Here is a 23173-nt window from a genome sequence, read left to right on the forward strand (position 1 = left end):
GCGGGGCCGGGGGCGGGGGGGCGGCGCGCGCACTTCCGCCCGCCGGCGTGACGTCACGGGTAGCCGCCGGTGTCCAGGGCGGGTGCGGCGCCGGATGGAGCGGCCGGGGGAGCCCCGGCGGGGCCGCAGGTACCGGGGGGCCGGGGCTGCGCTGCGCTGCGACCTCGCCACAGCGCGCTGCGACGGGCAGCGAGGCGGTGTCCTGGTCCTGGCGGCGCTTTCGCAGCCGCTCCGCTGCGGCTCTAGGGCCGAGCGAGGCCCCTTGGGGTGGCGAGGCAGGAATGGCACTTGGTGCGGGCTCTGCTGGGGCCTCCAGCCGCAGCTCGGGAGCTCCGGGCTGCCGGGACCCCTCTGCTTCTTCCCTTCGCGGCCCGAGGTTTGATCTTGGCCGAGACGCTGAGCGTCCGCTCCTCGGAGGGAGTCTCCCTGAGGGGAGCCCGGAGCCTTGTTTCTCCCCGCGGGAAGGAGCAAGGGCCTGGTCTCTCCCCCTCGCAGGGTGCCCGAGTGGCCCGGCACTGGATGAGGGGATTGGCTGACAGGTAGAGCGATGCTCAGACGTGAATGCTGGGCACACCTACTGTGCGACTGGTGCGGTAACGCTGCAGCAGCTTCTTGCTGCTTTGCCGAGGGACAGGGCCTCCTTCAGCAGCTGATGGAAAGCCCCACCCAAGCTCTCCTGGAGGGTACTGCGGGCAGGTAGACTCGGATGCCTGAGCAGTGAACGTCCCAGGCTGGGGAGGTGGTGATGCAGGTGGCAGGCACGTGCCCTGCTGATGTGCCTAGCCGAGGGGCTATTCCGTGTGGGCCGATTGTGGGAAACGTCACTGAGTCTGAGTCTTTCTGGCTGTTCCTCCTAGAGGCACCTGGCAATAAGTGTGAGCTGATCTTGCCTGGCTCCTGCAGTAGCCTGGCTCTCTGGTGTCTGATGATGAGTGTGGCCCACACCAGGGGATGCCTCCTGGACCTGCCCTGGGAAGACATCTTGGTTCCACATATCCTCTGTCATTTGCCACTGCAGCAACTCCTGAGCCTGCAGAGGGTCAGCAAGTCATTCCAGTCCCTCATCCAGCTGTACCTGGCCAACATGCGCTGCTTTGACTCCAGCCAGGTATTGGATGGCTCTGAGGCTGGGGGAGGACACAGATGTCCTATTGCTCTGGAACTATGTGGGGAGAAGAAACCCTTGGCAAGGAGGGTAGTTTCTGCTCAGAAGCTTGGGTTAATGGTTCAGGTGTCAAACTGGACAGATGGGCTTAGGGAGGAGAGGCAGTGATTCAGGGCCCAGCAATGCCAGTGTGTTGAGTAAGAGGTCCTGGGAGGAGTAAGCCTGGAAACTCCACCCAGGCCATTATGGGGCACTGGCTGGCAGAAACAAGTTTTGGAGTGGCATGTCCTCATGGAGCTTGTGCAGTAGGTTGGGTCTGATGGGAGATAACTGTGCTTGGTCTTCAGGCAAAGTTTGTGCTATTCCTGGGAGCCACTGCCTGGAACTGGGAAAGACTGGAGTAGCTGCTATTCTGTGAGGACACAGAGTGGTCTAGCAAAGAAATTTTTGGAGAGCAGAGGTGTGGAGCTCATCATGAGTGTATAAATGCAGGAGTCATGATGTGGGATGGAGAAACCAGAGTATCATCTAGCTTGTGGCAGTAGCCTTGGCATGAGGTGAGCAGAGTCTGATGGTAGGGTTTGCCCTGGGATGAGGACAGGGGATGACTTTGGTCACAATTGTAACAGAAGAAGAAAGGAGAGGAGAGAGTATTTGGTGAGGACTGGGCTTATCTGGGGATTAACGCTGGGGGGATGCCTCATTCTTCCTGGGTTCCCCATGCAGATTGGACCTGCCATCCCTCGAGCTGCTTTTGTTAACCTGTTGAAGGACAACGAAGTTCTGCAGCAGCTGGTGCTTCAGAACTGCTCCGACTGGCTGACAGACCGGGAACTGCTCCCGGTCATTGGGCAGAACCATCACCTGCACCAGATCCAGCTGAAGGGCTGTGCCCAGCTCAGCCGCCACGCACTTGTGGCCATCTCACTGAGCTGCCCCAACCTGCGCCAGCTCTCCCTGGCTCACTGTGAGTGGGTGGACAGTCTGTCCCTGCGCAGCCTGGCTGACCACTGCAAGGCGCTGGAGGCTGTGGACCTGACGGCCTGTCGCCAGCTGAAGGACGAGGCCATCTGCTACCTGGTGCAGAAGTGCAGCAGGCTCAAGTCTCTGTCACTGGCTGTCAATGCCAACGTGGGCGACGTGGCAGTCGAGGAGACTGCCAAGTGCTGCCCAGAGCTGGAGCACTTGGACCTTACAGGGTGTCTGCGAGTCAAGAATGACTCCATCAGGTACTGAGCAATGTGGGGAGTCAGAGGGGGGATGGCAGGTATCTGGGATGGGGAGAGGAAGAGAACCAGAGAGGAAGTCAGATTTCTTCAGGCTGAAAGCAGTGAGAGCTTAGTCTGGGAGAGAAGCCACTAGCAGGCCCTTCAGGGGAGGCACTGTGTGCTATTGACAGTAAATTTCCCAGCATATCATGGAGGGTAGGTCTGGGATCCAGATGTCCCTTGACTTTATCTCATACCACCTTGGTGCTGTCGCCAAAGGATGGTGTATGTGTGGCACAGTCACAAGCGCTGGGCTGCTGGGAGTAGAGAGGAATATGAGTGGTGCACTTAGGAGTCCTGACTTGCAACTTGCATGTGCTCTCTTTCTTGACAGGGTCCTGGCTGAGTACTGTCCCAAGCTGCGCTCGCTGAAGGTCAAGCACTGCCACAACGTGGCTGAGTCCAGCTTGAGCGTCCTCCGAAGCCGTGGGGTGGAGCTGGATGTGGAGCCTCCGCTGCAGAGGGCTCTCGTTCTGCTGCAGGATGTGGTTGGCTTTGCCCCTTTCATCAACCTTCAGATCTAGAACTGCTGCTGCTGGGGAGGGGGGGACTGACACAATGCTGGGATCCCAGAAGGATGCTGGAACTGGCTGCTGTGGAGACGTGCAGAGGGAGAGGTCAGTTCCGTTGGTGAGGCTGGCCTGAGTGGGGCTCACTCTTTCCTCTGGGGCTGTTTAGCAGCCACTGAGTGTTCATAAGTGGACTTCATTGGTGCCTCTGGGGAAAGTAGCTCCCTCTGCAGTGGCGTGGAAAGAGCGAGTGATTTGCAGGAACACCATGGTGCTGAACAGGCCTTGGTCAGGCCAGCTAATAGATAGGATTTATTATTTGTTGCATTTTAAATCTTTAAGCGGCAGCTGTCCAGAAAGCAGGGGAGTGTTTGATGGGGAGTGTCCCCTGGGGTGGGTGTGCAGGGCATATCAGCAGAGCTGTGAAACAAACCAGACCAGCTGGAGCAGAAAGAATAGCTACCAGCCCTCCTCTTGGGAGAGGGCAGGCCCCTCTGGGCTCTGGGAAGAGGGCAGTGAGCCTAGCTCCAGCCCACAGCCACTGGCTAGCCTGGCACCAAAGGACCAGCATGGCCCCAGTGCAGGCAGTATGTCTGCCCAGGCCTAGGGTGCTGGCTTAGGCTGGAGCAAGGTGGGAATTGTTTTCAGGGGGAACGTGCTCCTAATGGCAGTTTGACTGACAGAAAAATGCCAAACTTAGCTGTGCTGTCACTGAAAGCAGTTGGTCATTGTCATTTGTTTCTTCCAGCATCTGACTTAACATTTTAGTAGTGCCCAGGCCTGCTACTTTATTTTGCTCCCTGTTGTGTGGCTGGAGCTTTGGGTTTGGCTCTCAGCAGTGATGAGAAATGGCAGGAGCACTGACTCTGCTAACAGCTGGAGTTTATGCTGGAGAGATGGAGAGAGCTGTAGATTGTGTTGGCAGGGAGAGTCTAGTTCTGGAGTTGAGCCTAAGCCCTTTTATCTGCTAGGCAGTTAATCAAACAGCAGATGCATCTTGAGAATGTGATGAAGAGAGTAATTAGAGGAATAGAGGATGACCCTGCTCCTCTCTTTGGCCCTAGGAAGGACTGGAGGCAGTTTTGTAAAGCATGTGCACGCTCTGGCTGAACTACACACCAGCTCACATCATCTTTATTAATACTGGCACTCAAAGCAACAGTGCACAAAGACTTGTTAAAAAGGTTGCTGCAAAAGCACATGCCAAATCTCAGATCCAAAAATGTCCCATGCAAGGAATAGCAGAGAATGCCCAGGCCCTGGAGAGCCACTGTGGTGTGCCCCTGGGGGCAGAGGGATAACTACACAAGGAGAGAAGTCTCCTCAGCCAGGTTAGTTGAGGAAGCTGAAAGCAGTGTCCTGGCTTCCAGGTTAGTTCAAGTTAGTGGCAGGTGGAGTTGCCTCATTCCTAGCACCACGCATCCATCCTGCCATGCCTGGCAGTGAGGCTGAAGAGCAGGAGGACCTGGCTGTCAGTGGAACTTGTACTTCCTGGCTGGTTTTAGGCTGATGTAGGTTCTCTTCATCTCCTCACTCTCAGGCTTCTTGATGTCTTTGTACCTCTCTCCTTTTGTACTCACCACCTGGTTATCAATATAGCGGATCAACTTCTTGGGAGCCTGGAAAGATAGTAACACCAGGTGGATGGACAGCCACATTGCTAGAGAAAGGGAGGGGGCAAGCAAAAGCAGAGCTGCACTATGGGAGGTGGGTGAGTGGGTTGTTTTACCATTGTCTGTGTTGGGAATCTTGGCCAAAACTGGGAAGGATGCAATCTGATGGGAGGGAGTGAGAGCCATGGTGGTCAGGAAAGGTTAGAGCTAACAGTCCCTTAGCTGAGCTGATCTCTCTTTGACTGACAGGTTCTATGAACGGACCTGCCTTTGGCTTGTCCTGTTGTTTTTTTGGACTTGCAGCCTGGTTTCTTTTTTAAACCTTGGGACATTCAAACTGCTGGTGAGCTGGGCCTGCTTACCTCTTTGGGTGGAGCTGGCCGATGTGTTTTCTGATCCTCTGCACTATCCACCATCATGTATCTGAAACACAAGAAGCATTTAGTGAACACTGTAACATAACATACATTGCCTGGAGCTACTTAGAGCCTATGTTTCTTCTCCCCTGGCTGGTTTGTGGCTGTGCAGTGTGTCCTACTTGCCTAGGTTGCAGCTAGGAGAACCTGATGTTCCCCTCTGGATGAAATGGGCAAGAAGTATGTCATCCTGGTGAGAATCTAGCAGGATTCTTCTGGAGTAGCATCCTTAGCTGTATTTGAAGGGTATTGAAAACTCAGGTGGTTGAGAATGCTGATAGCCACTGCAGAACTGAGCAAGGTACTGAGGTCTGGTGTGCTCTGCCATCAGGGCAGCTTTGTTCCTTCTCAGTCCATGGGATGGCAGCCAAATGAGACACAGGTGAGGTTACAGGACCAATCTGTCTGCTTTTGCCCTGAATGATGGATGATGGTGTTCCTTTCACACTCCTCCTACTACTTGACTGTGAAACAGGTCTGTGCTGGAAGCAACTTGATAAAAGCATCACCTCATTTCCTATGTAACTGAAACATCAGGGTCCAAGCATTTGCTTGCTGTACTGCTGAATTGTTACTCTGAGATTTTGGTGCTGGTTTAGCACAGGTGACCATGACTTCTCCCTCAGTAGTTAGTATAGTTGCTCTTGTGTATCTTCAGCTATGGCGATCTGCTTTCTGTACCTGTGCTTGAGTGATGTTTAAAGTACAGGATGTTGCCAAAATGTCATTAAAGTGAAGTTCTCAGAAACATAAAAAGAAGCTGGTGCTTTTTTGTTCCCTTGCCTGTCACTCTGAAATGAGCCTGCACAGGAGATGGGCAAGGACAGGGATTACTACTTCTGCCTGGATGCTGTTCGGCCTTGCTTTATCTTTCTTAGCCCATCGACTGTTTATCCTGTCCTTGGGGAGAATGTAAAGTGGAAAAGATGTAGCTGGATAGATGTGTGGAAGCTGCATGCCTGCATGAGGATACTCTTGAAAGATGAGATCTTAAAGCAGATCAGTGAAACCACACTGTGGGTTCTCCCACTGAGAATTAAATGCTTTTAGAAATGAATATAGGTAAGCTAATCTAAAGCTGCTTTCATTCTCAAGATGTCCATAGGAGGACTTCAGAGAGATTTCTTTAAATGCATTGAATTCGCACCTTCAACAATTGAGATTTAATCTTCCCAGTGCTGTTGTACAGGCAGTCTCTTGAAGGTATCTTTAACCTTGTTTGGACTGTCTCCAAGAATGGAAGTATGAATGAGCTACTGTAGTTCTACAGGTCACCATGTGTTTGTTACCTGAGTTGCAGCGTGATGTTTGTGCCTTGGACCTTTAACCAGGACCTCAGCTAACAGTGCTGTGACTTACACTGTATCTACAGGAGGCTGAAACCTTGCACGCAGCCAGTGCTGTGACCCAGCCCGTACAGGCAATGTGTTTCTGTGCCAGAGTTCTAAAATAAACCAAACCTGTTCTGTTGTTTAGGTTTTGTGGGTTGTTTGTTTGTTTGTGGGGGGTTTTGTGTGTGTTTGGTTGGTTGTTTTGTTGTTTTTTCTTCTTCCCAGCTGATGATTGTATTTGTGCTTAGATGTGTTCAGCTAATACCCACCCCTAGTTCTTTATAGACCACACTGTTCCCCAGACTGCTACCTCTTCATTTATTTGGAGCAAAACAAGGGGTCCCTTGCTGCTGGGTACTTACTTCTGTAGGATGACCTGTTTTAGTTCATCATGGTTGGGTGCTCTGCGGGGCCGTGCCAGTTCCTGGGAGGAGACAAGTTGGTGTGTGAATAGCACAACAGGGCATACAACTTACCAGCTAGCTCAGTGAACCCAGCTGCTGCTGGAGTACTTCAACCCCTGGGGGAAAGGAGTGCCAGCCACAGCTCCACTGGGGTCCTGGCTTGGTTGTGGGCACAGCCTATACAGTAAGAGCCAGGGGAGGGAGAGGGGCTGTTGCTCTGCATGATCCTTCTGGCTTATTATGCATAAAGTTTCTGCAGTCAAAATTTCTGCTTGTAGCAGACAGCTGTGACACCTCCATGTCCCTGAGCTCTGCCCTGCTTCTTGGCCCACTGCCACCCCGATCAGAGTACAGTACCTTCACGCTCGCACCTGCTGGGCCAATTTCCACCTTCTCCTCCACAATTAACTGCACTGCCTCTTCCAAGTTCCCCAAGGCCATGGCAAGAGCCTTCTCTGCCTGGCTCACAGTACAGGCCGGGAACATCTCCAGTAGCAGCTCCACCCCATCCTTCAAGTCAGCACCTTCCTAGTTGGAGCAAGAGACAGAGGTAAGTTGGGGATGCAGTGAGGAGAGGGCTACTGAAAAGGGCCTCTGGTTTTTCATAGTCAGGAAATTCAGCTCGCTGAAAGCTCTCTCTCTCCTTACCATCATTACTAAAACTGATTGCTAAAACTAACAGGGGACTATATCTTTGGAAAGGCCAACTCTTACTCTTAAATCTCCCCCCTCAGTATTTCAAGTTGTTTTAAAGCAGGGCTCCTATAACCTGACTCATCTGTGTAGCCATGCTTAGGAGTGAGCTTTCTGGACCCTGTGGTGCAAATGCCTGACTCCTGCCCACCTTGTGAAGTTACATTTACTTTGATTAGAAAGGAGTGGGCCTGCTAGACACTGACATGATGCTGTATCAGAAGGAATCACCATAGTAGCATTTGCTAGAATGCTGTGGACACAGAACGATTGTACTGCAGAGCAGGAATAGATCAGTACTGGAGAAAGAGCAAGCAGGGTGTGGGGCAGGAAGGTGGGGTTGATGTGGAAGGTGCTGCACTAGCTGTAGCTGCTGTGGGATTTCTGAAGGCACTGGGACAGGCTCTCTCAGCTATTGCTCTGGCTTACCCTTTCCAGCCACTGAGAAGGATGAGCCAGAGCAGTGGCTCGTAAGTCTGTCAGCACATAATTTTCTGACAGTCTTGCTTAGGCCTTACAATGGAGATCATGGACACAAGTGATGCTGTGTCATAGGCTATGCTGTGGTTCCTTCCAGAGCTGGAAAATGCCCTCAGGTGGTCCTGGTAGTCTAGTGATGTGTGACTGTCCCCAGTGTTCCTGCTCCTCTGTGGGGTACTCATACCTGGGCCCCGGCTCCATCTGTTAGAGTGCACAGTCTTTCCCCGTTGCAGGCTCCAGCTCCAGGCTCCTGGCCCTCGGTGAGGTCTTCAGAGGGCGCTTCACTCCTGCTTTCCACAGCCTTTTGGCCAAGTTTTTCTTAAAGACACAGTGATATCTCCTGAGGAACAGTCCCACTAAGGCTAGAGCTCTGTGCTTTCTGTTGGCAAGAGATTGCCAAAGCAAATCTCTTCTTAAGTGACAAGACTTGGAAGTACTACTGTTTCTCCTGCCCTCAGCAGGGATAGCTGCAGCTCTGGTCCCACTGATCTGCAGGAAGCCAGTGCTAGCACCTGCTGGAGTGCCTGAGTTCTGCTTTTCCAGGCTGTACAGGGCACGGGCTGCTTGCAAATTCAGTTCTGCTTTTCAATTCTCAGTCTGCTAGTGCTTCTGTTGTGGATACTTCTAAGAATTCCCTGGTACTTGCTCTATCTTTGAACTAAGGTGTAGTTTTGATTTTAAACTTGGGAATACACTGTGGTAGTCCCCAGGCTGCATGCAAGCCAGCATATCCTGTGATCAGCTTACTCTGATGCATCTCTTTTTTTACTGTCTCTTTTTCTCACTGTAGGAAGAACCATTTCACTTTTGTTCTGTCATAGGACTGGGATGGTGCTTTCCTTCCACACTCTGGCTACATCAGGATCCTCAAAGGGTAGGATGCAGGGGAGCAGAGCAGAGCAGTAGATTTTGTCAAGTTCAAGAAAGCAGCAAGTAAGATAAAAGACAGGATTGGATTGTCTGTTCTACATTGTGTAGCCTTCTGGCAAGACAGCAGTGATGTTGCTAGACCAACAAGACTCAGACTGGTTATGTCCTGGAAGGTTTGATATCCAGGCACTGCAGCCTGTCTGTTCTTTAGTGGAAAGTACCCATGGAGTTAATTGATACAGCAATCCAGCTGGTCTCTGAATGCTGAGGTTAGAAAGGGCCACTGTCACAGTATAGTCTTCTGCGCTCCTGCACAGTGCAGGTCAGAGCACATCACTGATTCTGCACCTGTGCCAGGGTTCATTGACGAACAGGAAGTGAGCTTTGAGGATGCTCAAAGTTAGATGTGATACATGTATTCAGCTGGATACTCTATTTGATGATGCACCTGATAAAGGCTGCCCAGTGGTAGTGCCACTTAGGCAGATGGCTATCAGAGGCAGGCAGAAATCCTCGCTTTCGAAATTAACCTGCAGCAGAATTTCAACAAGCAGCCCTGAATTGGCTATTTCTTTCTTATTACTCTGGCTTTGATATCAGTAGAGATATTTGGAGAATTGATCAAGTGTTTTTCACTCCAGTATGTCTTGGACAGTATTCCATATGACTCCAACCTCCCATCTGTTGATGTGAAAAACCTTACTGAACGTTGAAATAAAAACTAACAATCCCAAACCTGTCAATCAATTCAGGCTACCTTATGCATTCCTAACTGTGGCAAACAAGTTTGTATTTTATTCTGTGACATTGTTCAGTATCAAATATTAACACTAAAAACATGTACAGATCTTCTTGTGCTGAAATTGTTTGTGTAACTCACCTTTGTTGCGAGCTTCACCAAGCCTTTCTGAGAGGGAGAACATCATTTCACAAACATCCCCACTGCAAGAGACAGAAGCTGTATAATTAGCATGAGGAATAAAAGCACTAACTTATCCTACTTGGCTACTATTTTATAGAAAGACAAGGCTTGATGGGAAGCCCAGTAAAATCAACTGGTATTTCAGATGGCCAAGGACCTACTTGAAAACTATATTAGGATTAGCATCTGTGTATTCAGGCAGAATGGCTTATTGTGATGGCTCAGGTTTAGTACTAATACATCTTCAACTAATACATTTTCAGCAATTCAACAAAAGAATCAATAGTACTGAGGGGCTTGGGGCCAGGCCCCCGGTGTATGTCATGTACATACAAACCAATAACAATTACATACCTGTGGATTTCTGCAAAACCAGGGATATATGCCTCCATCATTTCCACAAAGGTGTCCATGTCAAAAGTCTCTTCAGAGGATTCTGGTGAGCCCAGCTCTTCCAGGACACCCGTGATATAAGAGAAGAAAACATCATCCATCCCACTGGAGACAAAGAGAACACAGGCAGCAAGGTCAACAGGCCCGTTTTTAACTTTCTTTCCATACCCATTCTGCCTAACCCTTGTGTCTTTCTAATACAGCAGCAGGACCTGTGTGACTGTATGAAGAAATCCCACCCATAAAGCCAAGTAGCAGGTTGTCAGTGGTTGAGAGGGAAGTATTAGCAGATAAATAGTGCATGTGGTCCTGCTTCCTGGGCAGCACTGAATGAAAGCCCCAGCGTGTGTTCCAGAGGCTGTGCCCCTGTGGGTGCTTTAGCTGTGCTAACCAAAATATTCCAATGTTCGAGACCTTGGCTGTTCTATACTGACTGGTGCTTCACGTGAGGTCATCATATTCTGTTAAGTTACACTTTCTATGGGATACACTGTTCTCTGCTTGCTGCTCTTCATGCTTGTGTCACTGCTGCCACCAGCTGCAAAACTAGCTGCTGTGTTCCAGCCTCAAGGTGGCTGTATCTCTGCATGCAAGTAGAGTTCAAAATAGGGAGATGCCTGACATAGATTATCCTGCTCAGAAAGACATTTGGGAGTGCTGTGGAATGAAGGAAATCCCATATCCTAATGGGTATTACTGGACAGGAAATTATTCATCTTGGTCATCAAAGAAATGACATTGCTAGATTGCAATGCTAAACTATAGTTATTCCAGCATTCCCATCAGAGCCTGTGCAAATTACCTACATCCTGGATCTGACTTAAAAGAGAGCAACACAAAGTACAGGAAAACTACTGAATTCAGTATAATGCACAGAGTGACAATGCAGAGTTCAAATCTGCAACAATGATATCGGAACTGCCTCTCTCAACGTACCTGAGATCTGCTGCAGGGATGTGGGACTGGATGAAGCGTGTCAGTGTGTCTTGAATGATTCTTTCAAGCTCCATGTTTCTCTAAACCTTTTTCTTTTAAAAAAAGAAGGAAAAAGAACTCCATGTAACTTTAATGAAATGAAAATAACAATATCAAAGTGCAAGTATGGTATAGGTAAGTGTGTTCTTCCCATGAGAACAATTCAGAAACTCCTCCAATGTCTTGTCATCTCTGGGTAACAGCAGGCAAAGATATCCATAAAATGTTGCAATATGAGGATCCACTGGAAAAAGGAGCTCAATATCTTGGGCCCCTCCTGACTGTGTTGATGCTGTCAGAATGAAACTGAACCGTACATTTAAAAAGTCTTCTCTAGGAAGCAAAGCTGTTGTGTCCAGCTGCAAGACACCTTCTGAACTGGAAGACTGTGCTGCCCAGTGACGAAGAAACGGAGCGGGCTTGTACACTCAGTGCACAAAGGGGTGGACCTTCCAGCTAAGAGCATAGGCAGTGATGCTTGGGCTTGACTCAGGAGTGAGTGGGAGGAAGGGTAATGTCTCCTAAAGAAAGGACATCCTAGAGCATATTTTACAGGGAAATACCAAGCAGGGCACAGACAAGTAGTCTGCCAGCCAAAATATCAAAGGTCTCCAGGTCAGGCATGGACTGCCAGTGGAATCCCGCCCAAACAGGAGCCTGTTGTTGTGCTCGGTAAATGAGCCATTCTGCAGTTGATGCAGCTGCAACAAGGGGCACTTGATAACCCAAAACTCAGGGGAGTTCTAAGAATCACAGAGCTCCAACAGAAGCAGTGGCAGAAGGGGGCTGCCCACAGCCCTGCTTCAGCTATCAGTACTGAGCCTGGACTGAACAGGGTGGAAAAAAAGCTGTTTCTTAACCATTCCTTCCCCTTGGGGTCTACAGAACTGCTGGGTGGACAGATTCCTGGTATAAGCACCAAGTTCTTCCCAGGAAGGAAACCAGCCTTCCATTCACAGAAACTGGTATGGTCATTGTCCAGAGTGTTTCCAAGGGTCATCATGCTCCCATCAGTGCAGCTCTCTCATTTCAACCACACTAGGACCTGACCAGGCCTGTCTGACACAGAACTCAGGGAACAGTCATATAGCTTACTAACAGACAATTCTGCTGTCCCATGGGAATCAGAAAGGTATGGCATTTCCCATGATGAGTCTTCCAGAGTTAGCAGAATATAAACAAAACTACCCCATGACACTCAGTAAAGTTGAGAATTACATAACTCAGGACATCAAAACACCTTATGCATTATACCTTCAAATGCTATGCTGCTTCTAGTGATGACCTGCAATAGTTAAGAGGGAAATTCACTAGAAGAGCTTATCCTATGTGCTCAGGTTTGTGTGGGAGTGATTTACAATGCACAAAATTATCTCTAACCCAAAGGCAGGAGAAATCACTCTTGAGAGCTCAGTTTTCCTGAAAAGATGTTACAGTACTTCTAAACTTCCAGTCATAACTGAAATGTGGGTTTTAAGATCACTAATTGTGATTCAAATATATCTGTGAAAGTCCTTCTGCATTTCTTGTTGTTGCAATTTGGGTTCTGTTGCACAGAATCTATTTTTAAAAACTTATGATGAAATGATACTCCCATTGCTCTGCTCACAGCTACAGCCTTACAGTTTTGCACTGTCAGAACTCAAGACCTTCAGCTCCTAGAAATCCCTGTCACTTTTCTGACAAACTCCAGTCTTTAAACACTGGTGTTTTTTATCAAACAGCGAGCAGTGGAACACTGTATGTCATTTCATTAAGACAGGCTTAGTTTGAAATACCAGGAGTGCTTATTTGAACCATATAACATCACATGGCATATGTATTTCCTCACCTCAGGCAGAGAAAAGTGGTATTATTTCTCAAATTGTGAATGTAAAAATTACTCATTTTCTGTATTTGATACTTTGACCAGCATCTCAACAGGGTTTCCCACCCTATTCTCAGTGTCAAGAACCCAGCAATCTCAGCAATCTCCATCCTCTTGTAGTCTCCTTCCCAACATGTTAATGTCAAATTTATTTTGTTGGTTTGGTGTTTTTTTTTGTATAAAACAAATGTAGAAATAACATTCCTCTTAAAGTACCATTTTTCTTGTTGTGTACTAAATAGCTACTTATGCTATATTGAAGAAAAGTTGTATGAATCTGTCTTCCTCAAAAAAAAAAAAAGGGTGAAAATCTGAACTGTTTGCATATAGCTAGATTGTTTTGGAAGGCTCTTTCAACTCCAACTTCAGTAATCACTCTCAAATGGTCAATGTGATGGAATTGGAATGACTGTGAGTCTTGGACTTTTTACTAACAAGACAGACATGAGCAATTTAGAAGAACGTTTCTGAGCTGAGGAACTGCCATTTGGATGTATATCAACTTTTATGGGATCATAAATTTGCCTACCAATGTCTAGAGGTTTCTGCAAGAGGAAGGAGGTGGGTGTTGTATCCTCGTGTATTTCTCAGAGCAAGTTCAGGTAAATCTCATCTGGAAGGTTCATTTAGCTCAAATGTCAGTGATTATTTTTATGTGAGTAATGGGACAGGGGTGGTTCACTGAGCTATCTCTGAATTCCTTTTTTCCTCAAAAAGCACAGAGCATGTCTTATGCTGTTTGGTGTGTCTGTGCTTGGGGAAGTGCATTTCTCTGGGGTATAAGGCCCTCTCAGTGCAGCCTCAGAGGAAAACTTCTCAAAACACATGTGCAAGACAGAGAATGAGCTGTGGCTATACTCCACTCAACTACTTAACGCAAACTCTGCTGGCTTAAAAAAAAACTTTCCAGGCTAAATGACACTTTAGACAATTTTAGTGCTTCTATTTTTTGTTTTTCCTGCTAAATAAGTCCCTGAAATGGCTTTGACAGTGTGGTTGCTATGGGAAAGCAGGCTGAGGTCACTGTGTGTATTAACACAATTAACTGCTTAATGCTCTAAAATTAATATAAGACTTGTTTATGGCTTAGTCTCAATAAACTACAATGCTAGAAGATAGTAATGCCAGTGGCCAGACTCTGCCCTCCCCTCCAGATCGACACTGGAAAGCAGCACTTGGATAGTCTGCTGACACAGGGCCCTTACCGGAGCAGATGCGTCACCTGTGCGAGGCCTTCGGCTCACGGCTAGTGTTCATGAAGCCACTTCAGTGCCTGCAGAGGAGTCGACAGTCCATCCTATGACTGCCAGGCCCAAACCATGAATGAGGGAACCCCTTTATGGGAAAGGAAAGCTGAATTAGCTTAAGCACGAGGACAAGAGAATCATTCTGTATACTGGTGTCTTTATGCTTTATGTCACTTGTGACCATTTCCCCTAACACAGACGGTACAGCTTTATTCTTTGGCATAAAATGTATTCTATAGAAGGATAACGTGGCTGTGAGAACGATATACCTGTCAACCTTCAAATTCGCTGCGATGTCGCGATGTTTTTCAACATCCATCCAAATTCATGTAGCAAGGCCAGCAGAGGTCCCTGCCACCGGTGGCCTCATCGCCATGGCCAGGCAGAAGTTGTTTCTCGAGGCTTTAAGGAGACAGACCGGAGAGAGACCGGTGTTCCTGCTGTGCAGGTCGCCACGGCCGGAGCCCCACGCGGGAGCGGCAACGCGGGCCTGGCGCCTTTCTCTGCGCTCGGGCTGCTCCCCGCCAGCGGCGGGCCAGGATTCCCCCGCCGGGGCTTAACAGCGAGGCCGCAGAGTGCCCGAAACACGCACGGGCCGGCTCCCCCCGCCGTGCCGCCCGCACCGGGCGTCGATCCCCGCACCGCAGAGGCTGCGCGTTACCCCGCCCGGCCCGCTGGCCCGTCTCCCGCCCGCCGGGTTGCGGACCGCCGATGAGAGCCCCACTCCCGAGTTCCGCGGGCTCCCCGGCGCTGTGTCCCGTGTCCCCTGTCCCGTATCCCGTGTCCCGTGTCCCCTGTTCCCGCGGGCGGGGCGGTAACGGGCGCGCGCCGCCGCCGCCGGGGGGGTTAGTGGTCACCTGATGGCCCGCGCGCGCCCGCCGCGCCGTCCTCTCTCCGCGCGGGGCCCGCGCGGTGCGCGCGAACGCGTCACGTGGCCGCGCCCGCCGCCAGCAGCCGAGGCGCGCGCGGCCCGGCAGGGCAGGGCAGGGCGGCTGCGCGCTGCCGCTCCCGCGCCGCCATCTTTCCTGTGGGCAGCGGCCCGGGAGCGGCCCGCCTCGGCAGGGCTGGGTCACCCCGGGAAAGGCTCCCGGGAGCTTTCCCTGCCAAGTGCGAGACACGCGTTCCGTGCTAAAATAGCTCTCAAGTGCTTTATTCAAATGCCTGGCTGCCCAGCTCTTCGGTCGACCGCAGCTCTGTCACGGGATGCTCTCCAAGCTGCCGCCCGCTTGCAGTCTCCTGGCTGAGGAGCCGCCCCGCTACACCCAGCCAGCCGAGCTGCTGTGTAATCATTCATTCTAACAGTTTGGGGGATTGCAGTGTGCCTGGGGCAGGCTCAGGCCCTTCAAGAATCACGGAATCAAGTGGGTCGGAAAAGACCTCTTACATGACTGAGTCCAACATGTGACTGCGCACCAACCTGAGAAGGCAGCAGGGCGGGATGGGGACAGGAACGGGGCGGGATGGGGACAGGAACGGGGCGGGATGGGGACAGGAACGGGGCGGGATGGGGACAGGAGCAGAGCGGGACAGGGGTAGGAGTGCAGCTCTTTCCCTCCTCGCTGGCTGCACTCGCCCGTCCCCAGTCAGTTGAGCTGCTCGCTGCTTTGCCTGGTTGACAACGCACCTTTGGAGAACTAACTTTGTTATGCCAGGTGCTTCTTCAGAAAAATCCTAAAGCAGCAAGGCATAGTTGTTCTTCGACTCGTGCTCCTCAGTCATGTGTTACTAAATACTAAGCGAATGAGCCTGATTCTGCCTTTGGCAATACACAAAATAATAATAAAAAAAATAAAAATTCCAGAGTAATGGGTAGGGAACATCACGCTCACTCCAGTGTTACTAAGAGAAGAGTCTGTTTCCGTTGTTTATTTCTCTTAAAATGTACATCCATTCCTCCATTGACACAATATGAATATACGTCATTGTAGGAATATCCACTGCCTTTCATTTCTTCTGCTTTTGACTGATTTTAGCTGCACTTATCCATACAATAACCAGAAGTAATAAACTCTGCTGCATTATCTTTCCTTTGATCTGTGTTTTTGCTTTAGTTTGATAAACAGTTCAAAATCCTGTACCAAGCCTGCTATTTCTAGGTTTCAAATTGTGTGACCCATTGTGTAAAGAACATGCTGAGAATGCATCTGCTTCTGGTACAGGCTTCATCGCAGTGAAGTGGAAGGAGAGTTTTTGAAGAAAAAGAAGTAGCACATGTAAAGCCCTGTCCTGGGGTGGTTTCATGATGTTGAATTATATTCCCATTCATCTGTTTAGCACAGAAATAAGATTTGTGCCTTTAAAACTGGTTCCAAGAGCAAAGGGGGAAGAAGAAGTGCGCAATTTGTTTGAGGGAACTGCACTTTCTCCCCCACTTTCTTTCTCAGGGACTGTGTTGTCTGCAGCACAGACAGCAGGAGAGAGCTCTCCTTTGCTTTTAGTTAATTTATTTTTAGCTAGCTGAGGCAGAGAAGTTCCCCAGACTGTGGCTTTTCTTTTTCTTGGAACTGACCAGCCTTGCTTTGGACCAAAAACCCAGAAAAACACCAGGGGCTCACACCTGTGGCCCCCTAGGGCCCAGGACATTGCATTCCAGCACAGGAGGGACTGATAAGAGACTGAGCAAGCCAAGCTACATCCTACAAAAAGAACTCGCTCTGAATTTGCCATCTCTTCAGAACAATGAGAGATTCCACTGTTAAATATTATTCATTTTTTCATGTTTGTAAGTACTTTGATTGTTAAATAAACAGTTTTTCCACTTTTCTCCGAGAAACCTTTCCTGAACCAGTGAGGGGGAGAGGCTGCTTGAATTTTCTTTCTAGAGGAACCCCATTTGAAAGTTGCCTCCCAAACTTGTCCTCAACCAGAATAAGCCCCTAGAAATTAACAATTTTTAAAGCTATGACAAACAATTACAGTTACCTTGTTTGAACTAACTTCCCTCATCCATTCTTAACTGAATTAGAACAGACATTCCTAAACTACTTTGTGTTAAGTGGTTCTACTAGCTTTTTCCAGGTAGTTCATGGCATCCTATCCATCAGCAGAAATTAAGGGTTTGATTAGCCTCAGTCTGATTTGAAGTTTCCTTGGCTTGCTTGTAAACCTTGAGGCCCATAAGAAATTTTTGAGAGTTCTTACATACTGTCAGTTCAGACAATTTTTAAATTCTTACAAATCCTATGATTTTTGTATCACAAATTTCAGAGCAACAACAGACTGGACCTCTGTTTGTTGTTTTTTTCTACTACTAAGACTTTGAAGGTGACCATCAGCCAGGATGATGGTTGGAGGAGGAAGCCACAATGGACTTTGAAGCAGAGGTCTGAGAAAATCTGAGTTACAATACCACTGAACTTCTCCTGTTTAAACTATTTAAACTTCTTAGTTGTGTACATTGAGTACACTAGGAAATAGTCTTAGTGTACCTTGTTGCAATTTGATATTTCATCTTCCCATCTCATTCTAAACCAAACTGATGTAAGAGAGTGTGATTTTTTTTAATTACAGTAATGGAAGAGGACTAGTCTTGTAGTACTGGTAACAGATACCAGAAGAAATATGGCATGTAACAGCTCCCCAATTTTAAGTTAAATTCAGAGAGGTTTGACCTAAAGCTCAACAAAACCTCCACAAGGATTCCCTATACAAACACACAAAATACACCTTTCATTGAAAGTCCAGGCAGAAAGAAACAACAGCACAGGAAATTATTCTTGGAGAACCCTTCTACTCGTCAGTCACAGGCTGTTGCAAACCAGAAAGGTTAACACACCATCTAATTATTTGATAGGATTCATATTCCTTCACAAATATGATGAATAATGCAAGTGTGTTGAATCAAGCCGGAGGAATTGTTCCTTCTCCAGCCTTTTATTAACTCCCTGTGGTATAATGTACTTGAAATCATAGAATAGTTTGGGTTAGAAGGGACCTTTAAGATCAGCTCCCCACTATGGTCAGGGATGCCACCCAAAATGAATTTGTTCTGTGGCATTTTAACATGTGGGTGAATGATTCTTGTATGTGAGAAATTTTACTTTTACACGTGCTTCCCTTTATATTTGACTTGAAATTAGAGAACAAAAAAGTACCCCTTCCAGCTGCTTTTGCCGCTTGCTTAGAGCAGACTTAGTGTTTCCTAAAATTGATATTATGCTGGTTTTGTATACTCTAGCTTTAAAAGGCTCTGGTGATGTGGCTTAATCTCAAACAAGGCACACTTTACTGGGATGTGCTTCCTGTTACTTAGCCTTTATTTTTCATCAGTTTTAGTTAATCTTGTCACACATTCATATGTATCCTTGAGACTGCTTAAAATACTTTCCTCTTGCTAACTGTAGAATATCAGTATACAGCTTTAAGTTTTGTCCGGTGCTTTTATTTTTACTAACTCAAACTGCATTTTAATTATGATTTATCATCAGTCCTCTACAGACCCTCATTTTTGCAATTTAGAGAAAGGGTATTTTTTGAGAAGATAGTCCTTTTTTTTCTTCTCTTTTTTCTTGTTTTGCGTTTTTTTTCTTTGGTTTTTTTTTTTGTTTTGTTTTTTTTTTTGTTTATTTTAAATTTTAAGTACCAATAGGTGCTCAAACTCAGAGCACTAAAAAAAAAAAATAAATAACTTCTGAACATCCCTTTGAAAGGGCCCACGGCTGGCACTTTTAGTGCTGCAGCCAGGGGAGGTTCCAGGTTTGCAGCGCCGGTTTCCCGGGAGTTCGGGGGAGCTCGGCTTTGCAGGGCAGCCAGCGGGACGGGGCCCTGGCGCTCTCTGCCGGGAGCGCCGTGGAACGCCGGGAGCTTTTTAAAAAAGAAAATTATTATTTTATTTTATTTTTTTTTTGTGACAGCGAGAGCAATTTGTCGAAAAATAAACAGCAAAGTACGTGCATAATAAGTAAATAAATGATTTGTCATCTTTTTGTCAGGGCACTCATTGTGCTTTGCATTTGCCTTACAGTTTAATGTACAGTAGCCTGGAGCGAAGACTGATACAGGTATTTCCAAAAGTCTCAGTGTCAGTCTGTGTCAGGGCCAGAAAAAGGAATTAGGAATTTGTGTTCGCTGACTCATCCAGTTAGAAGCGTGCTACTTATGGGCATTTTTGAGGATGTGAAAAAATAAAATAATCAGTGAACTGAGGGGTGTTTTCAGTCTCTGATTATAATGCATTGAGCAAAGGTAATCTGTAACAGGCTGGGATGTCTGGACCTGCTCCAATTTGGCCAACTCTAAAGGAGGAGTAAGAAGATGATACTGAGGAGCACTGAAGAGGCTTTTCATCTGCAAAAGGCTACTGATGCTCTTATGGTGATGTAACTCTAAAGTTGGTGGTATTATAGCAAATAACTTTCCAGCAGACAGTGTCAGATGGTCTCACAGCTGGGAGGAGCTTTTAGGCTACCGAGTATTTGCACCTGCTGTCCTGGTGCTCTATGATGGGCAGCTCTTCCCTGCTGCTAGTAGGGTTCCATAGAAGGCTGGGTCTTAGTCATTGTGTGAAGGCCTCACAATGCTCACTTCTTTTTTTGGCAAGTGTGATAAAGGGCTTTCTCAGTACTTATCTCTAGCCTTGATCAGTGGTGTGCTCCCAAAGCATGTGTCATTCTGAAGAAAATGACATTTGAAGCATCAATACTGCTATGATTTCTTGCGTTTTGCCTGTGAATGCAGGCCCTGCTGCCAAGAGGAACTTTCTCACCCGTAATACTTCTTAGCCATGTGCCAAAGTAGATATTGGACAGTTTGCCAGGTTAAGGCCAAATTGTTTGAAATTTAATTTATTGGAAGCTTGTTAGTTTGTCATGCATATTATCGACAGAAGTATTGACAGGGTCTGTTCTTCTGTTGCATTCATATGTGAAAGTAATTTTTGTCTTCTATTTTTTGTAGCAGCTAATTCAGCCAGAATTCAAGTGTGAAGGCTTTTCCTAATTTAGAGGAATTTTAAGAACTGGAAAATTATGCTACGTAACTAGCTATATTTGAATACGTCTCTGAATTTACATAGTAAATGCCTGACATTTGCAGTTAGCAGAACTAAAATATGGAGAGGATCAGAACACTATTTAAGCACGCTGTCTTACTGTTATCTCTAATTTCTTTTATTCAGATGTGTTTCTTTTGTTCAGATGTAATGGGAAAAAAAATCTAACTATTTCAGTACTGGATAAAGCTCAGGACATGGTCTTTGATCCTCACTTCCCTCTGTCTTTAGGTATTATCCTCATTTCACAGATGGACAAAGTAAGGCAAGCAACATGTGACCTTTTTTTCCTTAAAGCACTTGGAGATCTGCTACTGAAAAACATATGAAAAAGCTTCACACTTCTTACACAGTTATGTAGCTTTTCTTTAACATATCCAGCTACTTCATCTCAGGCAAACTGGAAAAAAGGAAACATATTCAGCTGGGATAATGTACCTGCCTGCAGAGCATTCTGATTAAATTATACACCATACAATTATACTTGAGTAGGGCATGTGGTAAAAATAATAATAGTAATAACAATAATAATAATAAATAGGATGCTGCCTTCAGGAGTTCCCTCAAAAGCTCCAGGTAATTTGTGGTTTTTAAAATTCTGATAGCTGCTATTTCTGATATATGGAAAATGCTCCCTGGAAGTGCATTTGGTTCCTTGTCCTCTTTTGATGTCCTGCTGTTGGAGAGTTCTGCATTTTAGTTTTGACTGGCACATAAAAGAAGAAGAAAAAAGAGTTTGAAAAATTAGGGTTAGAAGATAAATTTGTTGTGAGCAGCAATGAACAAACAGTGCAATCAGTGCCTGAGAGCAGGCACGGTCTTTGAAGAAAGGCTTAGTAATTACAAGTAGATTTCTATAGGTACGTTTTTGTAAAACCACTGTATCAAGTGTGCAGTGGAGGGCGAATGCTGTTAAATAGAACTCGCCGCGTTCTAGCTGGGCCGCTTCATGCAGCACAGTCTGGATAACCAGAAGGATAAGTTTACTCCCTTTCTTATTTTACTGTACTACTGATCGCTTCCCGTGTCATCAAGTGACGCTGCAGCGTGCGAGAGAAGCGCACCCATTGCATTTGGGGCAGCTCAGCGGTTTGTGTCCCTGGCCAAGGCCTGGCCCCGGGCGCTCGGGAGAGGAGCGGTGCGGCAGCCCAGCACTAGATGCCGCTCGGAGGCCGCAGGAGGAGCTCGGCGGCATCCCGGCACTGAAGGCTGCGAGCGAGAGCTCTCGGAAAGCCCCGTGTGGGAGGGAGACGGGCCGAGCTCCTTGCATACCCCTCCGATGACGCCCAGAGAACAAACAGCGGAAAGGTGAACCAGGGGCCAGCGGTGCTGCCTTTGGGCCCCACGTGAGTCAGGGCCAGCAGCAGGTGCTTCGGACGGGAACTAAAGCTCCATCCAGAGCTAGCAAATAATCTCCCGACTTCAATGGCTTTGTGCACAGGTGTCCCCACTGCTGACCTATTAGCCAGATGGGCTCCAAAGGAAGGAGGAAGAGCAAGGTGAAAGGGCAGTTATAGCTCACTGGATGAGGTTTCATGAGAGTTTAAGGATGACCTGAAGACCCGTGGCTCTTACCGTGTTTCTGCTGGTACAGTTGCCCTACAGGTAGGTCTTTAAAAGTCTGTGATCAATAGAAATACAGTTAACAACGTCCTTCTTCACCATCCCCATACACGTCCTAAACATTGCAGCATTGTGCTGAGAACCAGGCATCACCACTGGCTATAATCTGACTAAACTAATAATGGGCATGAGTCACAAACCTCAGCGTGGGTATTGTGCGGCTCAGAAAATGCAGGACTATCTGAAAAAAAGTTTGGCTTGTTGTCAGGATAAAGGCTAGTTGTGCAATTTGGATTCAGATCAAGGCTAAAATGTGGAATGAAGTTTTGATGGGGCAGCATCTTTTCTGGGAAGTGAGTCCGCTTTACTGAACGACTTGGAACGCTTGCTGTGAGTGACGCACACTATGCATCTTCTGAAAAGCACTGCCTGTTCATGCAATGTAACACTAGCAACACAAACACTTCGAAGAACTGAAGAAGCTGTGAACTACTAAAAGGGCGAAGTGAAAGCAGAGAAAATAGAGAAAATCTATTTTCTTTTATGTGGAGGGATTTACCGAAGCAACGTCATAGTTTTGAGTGAACTGTGTGGCTTGTAGTCCTCAGGCTTAAGGATGAATACATGTCAATCTGGAGGAAACAGGAAGGGATGAATCCTGGTAAAAATCCTAGTCACTGATGCGTATTATTTCTCTTCAATTACTTGATATTCCTACATAATCAGGAATAGTGTGCAATGCATTGCTAAGTGAGTTATGTTAGTCTCAAACAGCAGGCTTATAGAGAAAATAAGATTTTCACTGCTATTAGCTACAGCAGTTTTTTAGGGAAATGGTGAAGGTACATGTCTCAGAGCTGTTTTTTTTTGAGTGCTAGCTTTCTCGCATTGCTTTTGTGTCCTGTACTCTGCTGCAAGCCTCCCATGTGAACTGTGATTGGATCCAACCCTGTTGTCGTAGAGATGTGCGTGAGTTTGACCTTTACAGAGTTAAGTACTCAAAAATAACTGCTCTTGGCAAAGTCGAAGTATAATGCATTGTCTGGCTGTTTCATTCTCTATACCAGTTGGTCTATACAAAGAATTAACAGATATTTACTGTATCAGGTTTTATGTGAGCTCAAATGGTAGAGGATTATATTTTTGGTGTTCAAGTTCCTGTACTTGCTATTTGCTGTCCGGTTTAGACATCTGTTACTTTGGGATCATAAGTCCTACTTGTGAAACATAGCCAGCATGCCTTAGAAATTGAGTGGCGCTTCAGTAGCCGGTTTCTAGTAAAAGGTATCAGAAAGAAACATTCTGTGTTTCCTGCCACCACCTACCTTCTGGAAAAAAATATCTTCTAGAAGAGTGATTGTTCAGTAATCAGAAAGCCCCTATGTATTCCTTCTGTGTATCTCTAAGTATGTGAAAGTCTCTTGTCCTGTGGTTGTCTAAGTCCACTGAGCAATCCATCTGGGGTCCCTTAGATGTGTGACTAAAGCCTGGATACTTACATATAGTAGGATGTTGGGTCAGTGTCTGC

At 47.2% G+C, this 23173-nt stretch overlaps 2 protein-coding genes across 4 annotated transcripts; one reads left to right on the top strand and one right to left on the bottom strand.

Annotated features, from left to right (window-relative positions):
- The first annotated feature begins 30 nt into the window (after positions 1 to 30).
- On the top strand, positions 31 to 3848 carry FBXL15 (F-box and leucine rich repeat protein 15). The gene is made up of 4 exons (XM_005520548.3): positions 31 to 129; positions 858 to 1108; positions 1832 to 2334; positions 2708 to 3848. The coding sequence occupies exons 2-4, from the start codon at positions 926 to 928 to the stop codon at positions 2895 to 2897; spliced, it is 876 nt and encodes a 291-aa protein (XP_005520605.2). The 5' UTR covers positions 31 to 129; positions 858 to 925; the 3' UTR covers positions 2898 to 3848.
- A 141-nt stretch (positions 3849 to 3989) lies between these two features.
- On the bottom strand, positions 3990 to 15030 carry CUEDC2 (CUE domain containing 2). 3 transcript variants are annotated; one of them, XM_014250367.2, is made up of 11 exons: positions 14951 to 15012; positions 14363 to 14495; positions 14052 to 14181; positions 10941 to 11032; positions 9966 to 10109; positions 9570 to 9631; positions 8004 to 8137; positions 7004 to 7174; positions 6605 to 6666; positions 4858 to 4918; positions 3990 to 4501 (listed from the first exon to the last, which is right to left on the bottom strand). In XM_014250367.2, exons 4-11 carry the CDS (start codon positions 11012 to 11014, stop codon positions 4355 to 4357), a joined length of 855 nt encoding a protein of 284 aa, XP_014105842.1. In that variant the 5' UTR covers positions 11015 to 11032; positions 14052 to 14181; positions 14363 to 14495; positions 14951 to 15012; the 3' UTR covers positions 3990 to 4354. The 3 variants fall into 3 exon arrangements, with proteins under 3 accessions (XP_014105842.1, XP_014105841.1, XP_014105843.1); XM_014250366.2 differs by lacking the exon at positions 14951 to 15012 and adding an exon at positions 14755 to 14885; XM_014250368.2 differs by lacking the exon at positions 14363 to 14495 and having other exon boundaries at positions 14951 to 15030.
- Between the last annotated feature and the right edge of the window lie 8143 nt (positions 15031 to 23173).

The sequence above is a fragment of the Pseudopodoces humilis genome, chromosome 9, assembly GCF_049639895.1.
Source record: "Pseudopodoces humilis isolate 2021_Gansu_Grassland_sample_001 chromosome 9, ASM4963989v1, whole genome shotgun sequence".
In the NCBI taxonomy this organism is placed as follows: domain Eukaryota; kingdom Metazoa; phylum Chordata; class Aves; order Passeriformes; family Paridae; genus Pseudopodoces; species Pseudopodoces humilis.